At 34.5% G+C, this 13,731-nt stretch overlaps 1 protein-coding gene across 2 annotated transcripts in view; it reads left to right on the top strand.

The window, feature by feature from the left end:
• The window catches only part of LOC126259658 (N-acetylneuraminate lyase-like), an 86,336-nt gene extending 73,797 nt beyond the window's left edge, over nucleotides 1-12,539 (top strand). For both annotated transcript variants that reach the window (XM_049956589.1, XM_049956590.1), the window contains exons 5-8: nucleotides 3,438-3,606; nucleotides 8,753-8,898; nucleotides 10,324-10,495; nucleotides 12,268-12,539. In XM_049956589.1, the coding sequence (XP_049812546.1) occupies nucleotides 3,438-3,606; nucleotides 8,753-8,898; nucleotides 10,324-10,495; nucleotides 12,268-12,413 (633 nt within the window). In that variant the 3' untranslated portion in view covers nucleotides 12,414-12,539. The remainder of the gene's footprint in view (nucleotides 1-3,437; nucleotides 3,607-8,752; nucleotides 8,899-10,323; nucleotides 10,496-12,267) is intronic.
• Nucleotides 12,540-13,731: the final 1,192 nt, after the last annotated feature.

Raw genomic sequence — 13,731 nt, forward strand, 5'->3', positions numbered from 1 at the left:
AAATATTGTATGGATGTCATCAGTTTACAACACATGAGCACACATTTACATTTACAATGAAACAGGTTTCTCATATTTTGTGTAGTTTTTATAACTAGTCATACACACATTTATAATTACATAATTTTTTAGTGATAATGTCATATGTTGCTAATAATCTACATCTATGTTAAACATTCTTTTACAGTATAACAACTTTTACTTACTAAAAAGGTTTTAAGCTTTTGTCTGAAAGTGAGGGGCTCATTTATTTCTTTAATTTCTTGTGGTAATTTGTTATACAGTTTTATCCCATTATAAAATATACTTTTTTGTGTCTTTGCCTTGTTCTTTCTATCTAGATGGAGGTGGTGACAAGCTCTTGTTTCATGGTCATGTATTAGGCTGTTAGTGTTGTACATGTTGAGATTTTTCTTAATGAACATTATGTTCTGAAAGATATACTCACAAGAAACAGTTAGAATTCCTAGCTTTCTAAATAATTCTAGACAGTGGGCCCTGTTGTTGCTGTTTGTTACTATCCTTATGGCTCTTTTTTGTACTTTGAACACAGTTTGTATGTTACTGGCACTTGTTCCCCAAAACATGATCCCATAGCTGAGGACTAAGTGTAGATATCCGTAATATGTTATTTTACGACAGGTATCATTGCATACCGGTGCAAGGATTCTAAGAGCATAGCATGCTGTGGATAATTTCTTTGCCAAAATGTTGACATGGTTTGTCCATTTCAGTTGGCTGTCTACATTCATCCCTAAGAATTTGGTACTTGTTACACATTCTAATTCATTATTATTAACTTTTATTCTAGTGGCATTGTGTTTTTTGTTCAATTGGAAGTTAATATAGTTAGTTTTCTTTACATTTAGGGTTACTTTATTTTTTAATGACCAGTTGTGGACATCATTGAGAGCCTCATTTGCTTTTTCTGACAGTTGTGTTGGATTTTCACCTCTTATTACTATGTTGCTGTCATCAGCAAAAAGTATTTTTTCACCATGTCTGATACTTTGTGGGAAGTTGTTAATGTATATAAGAAACAATATTGGGCCTAATACACTTCCCTGTGGGACGCCTATATTCACATTGTCTGGGTCAGACAGGTGTTTTATAAGGGAATTGTTTGATACTTGTGATATCTCAACTCGTTGAACTCTGTTTTCCAAGTATGATTTGAACCACTTCTTTGTCACACCTCTTATTCCTATTTGCCCTAATTTATGAAGTAAGATTTTGTGGTCAACTGTATCAAAGGCCTTGGACAAGTCTAAAAAGATTCCACTTACATTTTCACCTTTGTCCAGTGCTTCTAAAATTACTTTAGTGAACTGTGCTATAGCAGATTGTGTGCCTTTTCCGGGCCTAAAACCAAATTGGTCATTGGAAAGAAGATTATATTTATTCAGGTAATTTAGCAGTCTCTTTTTGACTAGTATTTCTATTATTTTAGAAATGATAGACAGTATAGAGATTGGCCTGTAGTTCTCTACATTTTCCACATCTCCATTTTTAAGGATAGGTATAACTTTTGCTTGTTTTGGGTACTCCAGAAAGTATCCAGATTCGAAAGATTCATTAATTATGTCTGTTAATGGGCCCCTTATGGAGTCTATACAATATTTAATTACGCAGACTGGGATTTCATCAAGTCCTACTGAAGTTTTATTTTTTAGTTGGTGTACTACTAGTGCCACTTCCCTTTCTGTCGTTGGCAAGAGCACCATTGAGTTTGTTGGCTGGTTCTGAGTAGGTAAATCATACGTATCTGGAAATTTCTGCTGTAATTTTTTTGCAATACTACTGAAATATGAGTTTACAAAATCAGCTAATTTTTTAGGGTTACCTACTGGTACATCTTTGTTTTTAATATGTGAATTGAGGTCCTTTTTAGCAGAGTTAGATGTTTCCTGTTTGACGATGTTTCAGGCTGTTTTGCTCTTGTTTTCAGCTTCAAGTAATATTTTGTTGTTTGAAAGTTTTTTTGCAGCTAGCAACACCTTTCTGTATATTTTCCTGTACTTTTTGTAGAATTGCAGAACTTCTGGGTTAGATTGATTATTTTTTATGGAGTTGAGATATATAAGAGTTTCTGAGGATTTTTTGATACCTGTAGTCACCCATTGATTTCTCTTTGTAGTTTTAATTTGATAAAGAGTTTTGGGAAACATCTCTTCAAATCTGAGTTTAAAAATTGACATGAACTTGATAAATTTCCGATTTGCATTGGTTTCTGCATAGACTTCCCTCCAATCTTCATATTCTAGCTGGGATTTAAACTGATACAGAGCTGATTTGGAAAACATTATTTTGTATGTACAAAGTTTAGGAGGAGTTTCTACATGAATGTTAGTTTTTAAGATCTGGCAGAGGTGGTCTGATAGGCTCAGGTTTTGGACAACAATATGACATTTTTTACTATCAGTATCTGTAGCTACATGATCTATAGATGAGGAGGATTCTTTCGTTATTCTAGTTGGACAATTAACAAGGGAGGATATTCCATGACAGCTTAGAATATTCACATATATGTTGCTAGCCTTATCAGGCGTCATCATATTAATGTTTAAGTCACCACAGATAATTACATTTGCTTTTGGTCCAGAAACCTTGTCTAAGCTTTGATTCAGTTTTGAGAAGAATATATCAATGTCTCCACTGGGAGAGCAGTACACACAAAATATGACCAATTTTTTTGCTATGCCAGGTCCTATTATTTCAACAGTGGAAAGTTCGAAATGTTTGTCCTCACCTAGATCTAAAAGATCATATCTAACTTTAAATGACATACCTTTTTTTACATAGATACATGAACCTCCACCATTCATTGAGATTCTGCTATAGTAACATGCAAGGTCAAATGAGGCTAATGCAGTGTGTTCAATTTCCTTCCCTTTGCACCAGTGTTCAGTGATACACAAAATTTGGCTATCAAAATTTTCCAATTCTACTTCTAGTTGTTGTGCTTTGTTCTTTATGGCTTAAATGTTTTGGTGAAACACTGTTAGGCATTTGTTTTCACTTATCTTGGTGACGCCTTTCCCTTTAGACCTGATGCTAAAAAAATCCTTTAGATGAGCTGGTGGCATGGTTATTCTTCTGTTGATGACAGTGGAGGTGAGTCTGTTGCCAGTTAGACTTGGAAATTGGTGTATCTGAAGGTATCTGCCTTATGTTAGTCTTGTAACTGAGGCCGGGTACCAAAAATCCTTGTTGTAGATTCCTCTGCTTGCAAGCATTTACCAACAGTTCACTAACAGTTTGAATGAGTGAATATATTTCAGAATGATTCCTTCTTATTGAAAAATGCATTATTACATATGTTCAAATTAAGCACAGTATTATCTATATTTTTCATTTATTTTGTATGATAAATGATGCAGGTTTTATGTCATGTAAGTATGACTGAGAGATAGAAAATTCACAAAATTCTCTTCTAGGCAAAACACTGTGAGGACCTTGGAGTTTCTGGACTGCTTTGTTTGCCTGAACTTTTCAATCGCCCTGCTTCAATTCAGGACCTGGTGAGGTACCTGAAAGAAGTTGGAAAAGCTGCACCAAAAACACCGTTATTATACTACCATTTACCAGCTTATACTGGTGTAAACTGTAAGTGTTAATCACTTTGAACTTCTGTATATGTAAACACACACAAACCCACACACACACACACACACACACACACACACACACACACACACACACACAATATAAAGTTCACCATAGATGGACCAATAGATACATAGATATAAGGAGATAGAAAGAAAAAGAGAGGAAGGGGAGTAAGATTTTTTTTTGGGAGGGGGGAGGCAGGATGACTGAGGGTGTGGAGAATATGAACAGGAACATGAATTATTGGGAAATGTATAAATTGTCAGAAAGTCCATATTTATTCGTTTATTTAATTTTGGACCTGTGACATCTTGTACAGACACAGGACAAGTCAATAATGAATACAGAGGAGATAAAGATTAAATGTATATAAGAATAGAATTTATCACAAATGACTGATGTGCAAAAGTTTGATGTGTTTGTGTGTGTGTGTGTGTGTGTGTGTGTGTGTGTGTGTGTGTGTAATATTTATATAATACCATTATGTTTGATAATTTTACTTTATAAGTTTCCATTTCAATTGGTGAGGAATTCATGTACAGAGCAGAAGCTGTGATCCATCAGAAATGAGTTAAGCTTTTTTTTTGAACAAGCTTTCTTTGTTTGATAATTTGATGTTGTTAGGAAAGTGATTGTATAATTGTCTACCTCTCTGAAGAACACTCTTCTGATAGGTTGATGTCCTGGCATAGGAGACATAGATTTTATTGCCATTTCTTGTTCCATGACTGTGCACAAAGCTATTTTCCTGGTATGCACTGGAGGTTCTTAAATATTTTCTTGTAGGGACTGTCATTTCAAATATGTACAGGCATGTAATGTTGCGTATTTTTAATACCGGGAATAGAGGGTGACACAAATCTTATTTCTTTACGTTGCATATGATTCGGGGAGCTTGTACTTTCATTTCAAGACAAATGGTTTTCTATGAGTTTCAAGTATGTATAAAAATTAAAAAGTGTGTAGCCACGAGTTGTATGCAAGGCAGTAATTGTACGGTTTTGGATATATGTTATATAATTTTAGAAAAGATGTAGAATGTTAAAACATCAAATAATGAAACACTGACTTTATAAAATGGCATAATACCAAACAGAGACACATTTCTGACATGATATTATGGAAACAATAACACTAAGTTAAGATTAAAATGTAATGCTCTTTGCACAAATAAATGCTATGCTGATACACTCTAACATCTTCAATATATGTGTTACTGTAAAAGTAACACGATTGGCAAATCCCAGAATTAACTGGTGAAACCTAAGACTTACCATCACGGTGTGGTAAAAGTCCAATTTCTCATTATATGCATAGATTTCGAACTTTTACCAAGAGACATTGGTAAATCTTAGAGTATAACCATACCAACTGGTAAAACTGCATTCATTTAAAAAAAATCAGCTTAGCAATTTATTGAAATAGTTTGTACTTTTTGTAGATTTATGTATTTTAAACATTCTTGCATTCCAATGTGATTATTCCATATTATTGAAAAATGTAAAAAATGTTACCTTGTGAATATTACTTTTTATTGCAACAAGGTTGACTACTGTGGCATTTCAAATTACATAACATTCAACATTTATAAAATTTTCCTTGCACAATATGAATTGGCTCCTAGTGTACAGTGACTTCATTTTACCAGCTTTGGTACCAAGTTGATGAAATTCATCGTCCTGAATATTTATCACTACTATTATTACAGATTTTGCATCAATTTTTGCCCTGTCTACATCTGGTACTTTAATTCTCACAACTGTCCAACTGAAGGTTTTGGAATTTTGTTACATGAGGCTGCTTTCATTTTCTTTGCCTGCAATTGAAGATCTTCTTTGGCAGCTTCTCAGATCTATTTCACTTTATTAAAACTTTTAAAAGTTGTCAGCATCTCATCACAACCATCAGCTGGTGCCAGTGTCTCACTGTTAACTGTCGTCAAATCCTGTCTCTGGTGCTTCCTCACCTACTGCAGCTGCACTTTCTGCCTCTGTTTCTTCTCTTTCAGTATTTGATTCACTGGCATCAATTCCTTGGCCATCATTTTCAATTTCCAGTGAGTCAGTGGAAGTGGTGTTTAACATTGTTTCCAAGTCTTCTTCAGTGTTTATATTTTTTATTAAATCACGTGGAACGGCTGAGGTCACAATGCCCATTTTCATTGGAACCCCAAACATGGCTTCATATGGTGAACATCTGATCCCTTTATGATAAGCCCTATTTTTCATTGCTTGCACAAACCTCAACCCTTCAGACCATTTTGAAGTTTCATTTGTTTACGTCCAAGTTGATAACATATTTTCGATATCTTGATTTGCTCTTTCGACTGATCCCTGATTCTGAACTGCACATTTGGGAACTCTCCTTGCAACATAATCTTCAGTTCTCTAACCATCCTGGCCTCAAGCTTTGCCAGTCTCTGTTCCTGATGTGCCTCTATCCACTTCCCTGCTCCCCTTGAGCCTCATGCCTTCTACACTCCCACTGCATCTGTGCAGTCCTCTCCCTTTCTCTGGTTTCCGTCTCTCCTCTCCCTATTCCCCCACCCCCACCCCCCTGTCTCCCTCCACTGCACAGCCTCTCAGTGCAGCACCTAGCAGCCCATTTTCCTGTTTGCACTATGTCCCTGTACACTCTCACATGCATCACTACGACACCTTTCCCAATGCCTTCCCTGCTATCTGTCCAATCACTGGCCCACATCTGTTCTGCACAGTGGAGTAATTTTCTTCCAGTGCCAAAATGTGTATCTAGCTGTTTAGATGCTTGAAAACATGACAAGGATATTAGAATTTTCAGGAAGTCAAGCACCCTCACTGGCTGAATAGGGCACTGTAAGAGCACAGCAAATTCCTTTTTTGTGGAAAACTGTCTTGTGATAAATGCTGTATGCAAGAGCATGATGTCATACTTCTTAACCCAACCATGAAAGTGTAATCTCTGATGTCTATGTAGAAGAATGTATTGCAAAAATACTGTAGAACTAATATAAAATAATCATAGATGTACATCAGTTCTGTTTCACAAGATGAAGTAGCTAAAGCAATAAAAGGACTAAAAAATTCCAAATCGGCAGGTATTGATGGTATACCTGCAACAATGTTAAAGAAGAGCGCATCAAACCTAATTGAAGTACTCACACATTTATGCGACTGCTCACTTCAGGCAGGCACTTTCCCTGATGCGTTAAAAACATCAAAAGTTATTCCTGTATATAAAAAAGGGGATAACGACAATGTAAATAACTACAGACCCATCACAATTTCCTCCTGCATCTCTAAAGTACTGGAAAAAGTTATGTATGAGAAACTTATGAAATTTATAAATAAAAACAGCATCCTACGTAATGAACAACATGGATTCAGAAATAAGAGGTCAACGACAACTGCTGTCTATGAGTGCATCAATTCCATCCTAAACCTGATGGACAAAAAACAGGAAACAATAGGAGTCTTTATTGACTTGTCAAAAGCTTTTGACATGGTGGACCATAAAATTCTGCTATCAAAGCTAGAAAGATATGGTATTCGAGGTCTGTCCAATAAGTGGATCAGTTCCTTCCTGACAAATCGTATGCAGGCAGTGTGCATCAAGCACACAAATATTGAACTAAAAACTGTATCTAATCACTTATCTGACTATAAACAAATAAAATGTGGTGTACCCCAAGGATCCGTATTGGGACCTCTTCTGTTTCTTCTGTACATAAATGATCTAAGCTTAAATATTGATGCACACAAATCAATCATATTTGCAGATGACACCACGATTCTACTAAAAGGAGACGACGATGAACAGTTACAGCAGACAGTAAACACGGCCACAAAACAACTTAGCAGCTGGGCACAGAGTAATCAGCTTGTAATAAACAGTAAGAAAACCTTTGCTCTAAAATTCCACAATGTTCCTAACAAGGACATGTTTATCCCATCAGTCTCTATCAATGATGAACCAGTTGGTAACAGTATTGAAACCAAATTCTTAGGACTTTGGCTGCAGAGTAACATCAGATGGAATAAGCATATTGAATGTCTCAATGCAGAACTGAGCAAAACATGTTATCTTCTTTGTTCATTAAAATCATGCTGCAGTGAGAAAACAGTATTGAATGCATATCATGCGTACTTTCATTCTCGTCTTAGATATGGGGTCACCTTCTGGGGAAACTCTAAAATAGCTAATAGCACTTTTAAACTACAAAAAAGGGCCATTAGAATCTTGTTTGGGTGCAAGCCTAGAGACTCTTGTAAACCCCTGTTTAAGAAATCTGGTATTCCCCCATTACCGTGTGTATACATTATGGAAACCCTTTTGTTCTTTAAATTAAATGTAATAGGCAAGGACCAGAGACTACAAAAAAACTGTGACATACATGAGCACTTTACCAGACAAAACAGAAACTTACATGTGACTCAAATCAGCACAGCACTGTGCCAAAAAGGTACTTTTCACATGGGAGTCAAGCTTTATAACAAACTTCCTGAAAACATAAAAGCTATCACTGAGGTCAATACATTTGGAAAATCTCTAAAGTCATATTTACAGCATCACTGTTTTTACTCCATTGAAGAATATTTAAATTTATGAAATGTGTTATATAAATACTTGTGTATAAAGTGTATTATTGTAAGCTTAAATATGTATGCCTTGAAATTACTTTCAGTCTGTATATTTATAACTTGACTTGTCCAATGTCTTATGCATAAGCTGCTATGTAGACAACATGACCAATAAAATACAATCTACAATCTACAATCTACTCTGTTACATTATATTATATTAATCAAACTGCAATGGAGAAACAGTTATAGGATGTGGAAAGAAGTCAAAGGTGCACAAATATTATTTTGTTATGGTGGCAATGTGGATTGCATTACAAGACTCACTAATTTTCAGAGCCCTTGTGAAGATGCTGTTGAATAGAGTAGAAACAATTAGCCAAAAGAAAATTATTTGATTCACTCTTAAACTCCATTATATTATATATAAGACATTTCTTATGCTATAGCTTTGAATGTATGTGTAGTCTTTTAATGTGACTCTTTCTATACACATATTCCACATCAGAAATCTTTCAACCACATCTAATGCAATTGTTCAGTGCAAATGTCTGTTAGTGATTAATAACTGATTGATGTTTCAGTCAGTGTTCCAAATTTCTTGGAGGCTGCCTTGAAGGAAATACCAACATTTGCAGGTGCAAAGTATACAAACACAAATTTAGAAGAAGCAATACAATGTTTATTGGTAAACAATGGTGATGTAAGTGTTTTCTTAGGATGTGACCAGGTATGTGCATTATTGTTTTTATGTTGAATAATTAAAAATGTTCAAGTAGAAGCAATCTTTAATTATTAATTACTGTTAAAACTATATATTTAGCATTAAGCAAGAGTATATCTGGCTTTGAATATTGTAACCAAGAACAGATGGTGTTTTGGAGTATAATTTCTAAATAAATAACTGTTTCCTTGCTTATTCTTCAGTTATAGAAGGGATAAAAAATTATTTATTATTATTTCACATTCAATTTTGAATCCATTGTTATCAGTATGTATACAGAATGAATGTCTCTGCACAGATTATTATATATTTGTTTTTTCCTTCTATGCAGAGAAAAATGTGGTTGGTTATTGACACTGACAAAAATTTTTGTTGAACTTTATACAAAATCTGCATCTAGGTTCATATGGACTCTGCAAACCACTGCGAAGTGCGTAGCAATGAGTACTTAGCATAATATCACATGTTAGGGTGTCTCCTCATTCCCATAACTTTTGGAGTATGGGAAGAATGACTGCTTAAATGACTCTGTGCACACTGTAATTAGTATAATCTTGTCTTTGCATTGCTCTGGGAGTGGTACAAATGGGGCTAAAGTATATCTTTAGGTTATTTTTCAATACTGGGTCTTGAAATCTTGCAAGTGAGCTTTTGCAGAATCTGTCATTTTTTTTCAAGTGTCTGCTATGTTGGGCCTCTCAGTATTTCCATGATGCTCCCCCATGACCATTTATGCTGTCCTTCACTATATATGTTCACCATCCCCTATTCGTCTTATTTGTTATAGGCCCCACACATTTGAGCAATATTCAGAGATGGAATATAAAAGTGCTTCATAAGCAGCCACCTATAATGATAGGCTGCATTTTCCCAATATCTTGCCAATGAACCGAAGTCTGCCATGCATTTTACCTATGGCTGAGGTTAGGTGATTACTTCATTTCAAATCTCCACAAACCGTTACATCCAAGGATTGTACAAGTTGATATATTCCAGTTGTGACTCACTGATATTATAGTCATTGGATACTATTTTTCTGCATTTTTTGCAGTATAAAATTTTACATTTCTATATGTATAAGACAATTTTTCAATCTTTGAACCACTGTAAAATCTATGCCTACTGCATCTGTAATTTTCAAGCCACCTTGCAGTGTGTGGTCAGGGTGCATGGTGAAAAATCAGTTTACCTGTTTCCTCACCTGAGAGACCAACTGATATCATCATATCAAGTTCTGACACATATAGTTCTATCATATTTTATTTCATTTTACTTTTTTATTTATCTATTTTATTGACTTGTTCTTCTAAAGTGGCAACATTTCTTGTTATACAGGCATATAAATGTTCTTTGGTTTATTATGTTAATAATTATGTGACTGAATGTGTTACATTAAATTATTTTAATCCTACTGTAAAACTGTTTGAACAGGTTTTGGCAGGTGCAGCTACTCTTGGATATAATTCTACTATAGCTACAACACTCAACATGCTTCCTGGGCTAGCACAGAAAATTTTTGAGAGTGTTAAGAAAGGTGATGCACATGAGGCCCATAAACAGCAAATGATACTAAACCAGGCTATTAAAGCCATGACGAGATACGGTAAGATAATTTGTGTTATTTAAATGCATTCACACATTTTCGTTCATGTTCTCTTTCATTATTTATCATATTCTTTTGATTGTTCTGTTAAATATTTTTCACTTGATCTGTTTGCATACTTTGCACACTAGGAAAATAAAATGTATTTAGTACTAGCATAATCAAAACTGATAACTTTCTAACTCTTTCAAGAGACCATTTTTGTATTTGATGCTGACAGTTTTGAAGCCAATTTTTTATATTTTTTTTCTGATTGTCAAGATGGAATCAAGTTTTACTGAATGTTGCCAGATAAGAAGATTGTTTATTAGTAGCGCATCACACATACCTTGTATCAAAAACTGAGCAGGTAGATACAATATTTCACATGCCAAAAAATACACACTTTGATACCATCACATGAAGTAAATGGCTTAATCAATACTTGCAGATAACAGCAACATCTTAATCATGCGAAATAACAAAGAAACTTTTGAAAGCAACATTAAGACTGTCTCCAAGAACACAGTAGCATACTTGACGCAAACTGTTTGATTATAAATCTGGGGGAAAAAACTATTGCAATGGACATATTCATATTCACCACACAGAATAGGACACCAGTTAATCCTCATACTGAAATAAATAGACATTTGGAAAACAACGAAGTACAAAATTTCTTGGTACTTGGCTAGAACATAATGAGAAATGGGGAACACAGGTAGAATACATAAACAGAAAAAGCAAAGCATGTTTTACAGTATGAATACCAAGGAGCTGTAGATCATACAATAATCTCAAGACCATATATTTTCCTTATGTTCACTCAGTATTGAAATATGGAACAGTATTTTGGGGAAATTGTGGAGCAAGTTGAAATGATTTAGATTACAGGATAAGATTATTAGACTAATGGAAGGAGTAGACCATGGTCATCATGTATGCAGCTATTTCAGAAAAATAAAATATTACCATTTCCACGTATTAACATACCAGAAAATAGAATTACTGTAAAAGAAAACTTAAACAGCAGCAGTCCATGCTTTACTTATAATGAATCTATGCAAAGCTACCATACAAAACAAATAAATGGTGTGTATGTACAACATACAAATACAGCATCATTACAAAAGGCATACTCCATCCTGGCATCAAACTGTACAACACATTACCCAAATCCACAAAAATAATTATGGACAGAAACTGTTTCAAATCAACTGTGAACGATTATTTTATCTTCATAGTAAGGGTGTATCTAGGGGAATAAAACTGTTGTCTCAATTACAATTGTATTTCAAAAGTGTATACAGTGACAAAATATTGGGTAGTATAAAAATGTGATATTATTTTTTGCTAAAATGATGTGTTTAAAAAATTTCAAGAAATATGTATATTAATTGAGTAATTGTCCAGTACCCAGTATAATCCTAGATCCAAAGAAAAATTGAGTAAATAAATCTTTTGACGACATCTTTAAAATTGGAAATTACAAGATTTTCTTTTTTCCTCTGTTATTCTGCAGCAGTTTATTTCAAAGATCTTGTGTATATCAGTGTGCCATTTTACTTACTTTAGCCCTCCTCCCTCCTCATCATTCTACACCCCCCCCCCCACACACATTATGTGTTTGTCTGCCGTGTGTGTGTGTGTGTGTGTGTGTGTGTGTGTGTGTGTGTGTGAGAGAGAGAGAGAGAGAGAGAGAGAGAGAGAGAGAGAGAGAGTTTTTTTTGGAATAATTTGTATACATAATATATGCATACTGGAAAAATTAAAATTTTTGTTGTTTGGAAAAGGTGTTTGGGTACCTGCAATGAAAGCAGCCATGAATCTGATGACTCCAATTGATGTGGGTGAGCCACGTCCTCCCCTGGTTGGATACTCAGAGCAAGAGAAGAAACAACTTAAGGAGGAACTGAAGTCACTGAAACTGATCTCTTAAGCAAGAAGAAATATCAGGATTCACTGATGATATAACAAACACTTGAATATAGAACTTCAATTCTGTATTAGTGTTTCAACTGCCGTTGGCACATTTTGCAAATATAATACTAAAACATCAATACAATTCTCTCCTTTTATTTCTACATTTAAATATACGGTTGGTCTTTTGTTTACATTAACTTCTTAAGATATCCAGTTTTCAAAAGAATAGAATGTCTCATGAGAGAACTGATAAATAAAGTGGAAGGTAAGTACTGTCACCTATGTAATGCTTTGTAGAAGCCGAAAGAAGGCTAAATAAGGTATGAATAGAAAAAGTTAATTACATTTACTGTAGACAGAGTTTAGTGGAAATGGACTATATTTTTAATGTAATTAGTTTCACAAATTACAGAACAAGGAACAAAATTCATCAAACAGTTTCTAAAAATGTACTAAAATACAAAGTAAAAATATCTGATGTGTAGGAATGTACTCAGAGATAAAACTGTTCACAGTCAACAAAAGATATACTAGAGCTGGCAGAAGGACAAGGTTAATCAGTCTCAAGTAATACAATACTTCAAAAAAATGTGGGAAGAATGGGTTACTGTCATAGGAATGTGAAAATGATGAATAGAACAATACATTATCCATATTCTGTTGTCACGTGACAGGAGGTTATGTAACACTGATCTTCATATTTAACACTGTTTATGTTCCCCAAATGTATCAACTACACACTATCTCCTGATTTGTGATTGAAATCAACCATGTCCAGTTTATGATAAAATCAGCACTGAAGTGTTATATTGCTCTCTCCACACTGTGATAGTGAACAGTTTGCAAGTGGGAAATATTTTTGGACACTATGCCTTCACAGCTTTCAAATTCTTCATAAAAGACTCTTGCATTTTAATACCAGACAATTTGCTCTTCTGGATTTAGAAGGGTGGTCCATTGGTCATGAAGGGCCAAATATCTCGCGAAATAAGTGTGAAACGAAAAAACTACAAGGAACGAAACTTGTCTAGCTTGAAGGGGGAAACTAGATGGTATTATGTTTGGCCCGCTAGATGGCACTGCCATAGGTCAAACGGATATCAACTGCATTTTTTAAAATAGGAACCCCCATTTTTTTATTACATATTCGTGTAGTACGTAAAGAAATATGAATGTTTTAGTTGGACCACTTTTTTCACTTTGTGATAGATGGCACTGTAATAGTCACAAACATATGGCTCACAATTTTAGATGAACAGTTGGTAACAGGTAGGTTTTTTAAATTAAAATACAGAACTTAGGTACGTTTTAACATTTTATTTTGGTTGTTCCAA

This window comes from Schistocerca nitens, chromosome 5, assembly GCF_023898315.1.
Source record: "Schistocerca nitens isolate TAMUIC-IGC-003100 chromosome 5, iqSchNite1.1, whole genome shotgun sequence".
In the NCBI taxonomy this organism is placed as follows: Eukaryota; Metazoa; Arthropoda; class Insecta; order Orthoptera; family Acrididae; genus Schistocerca; species Schistocerca nitens.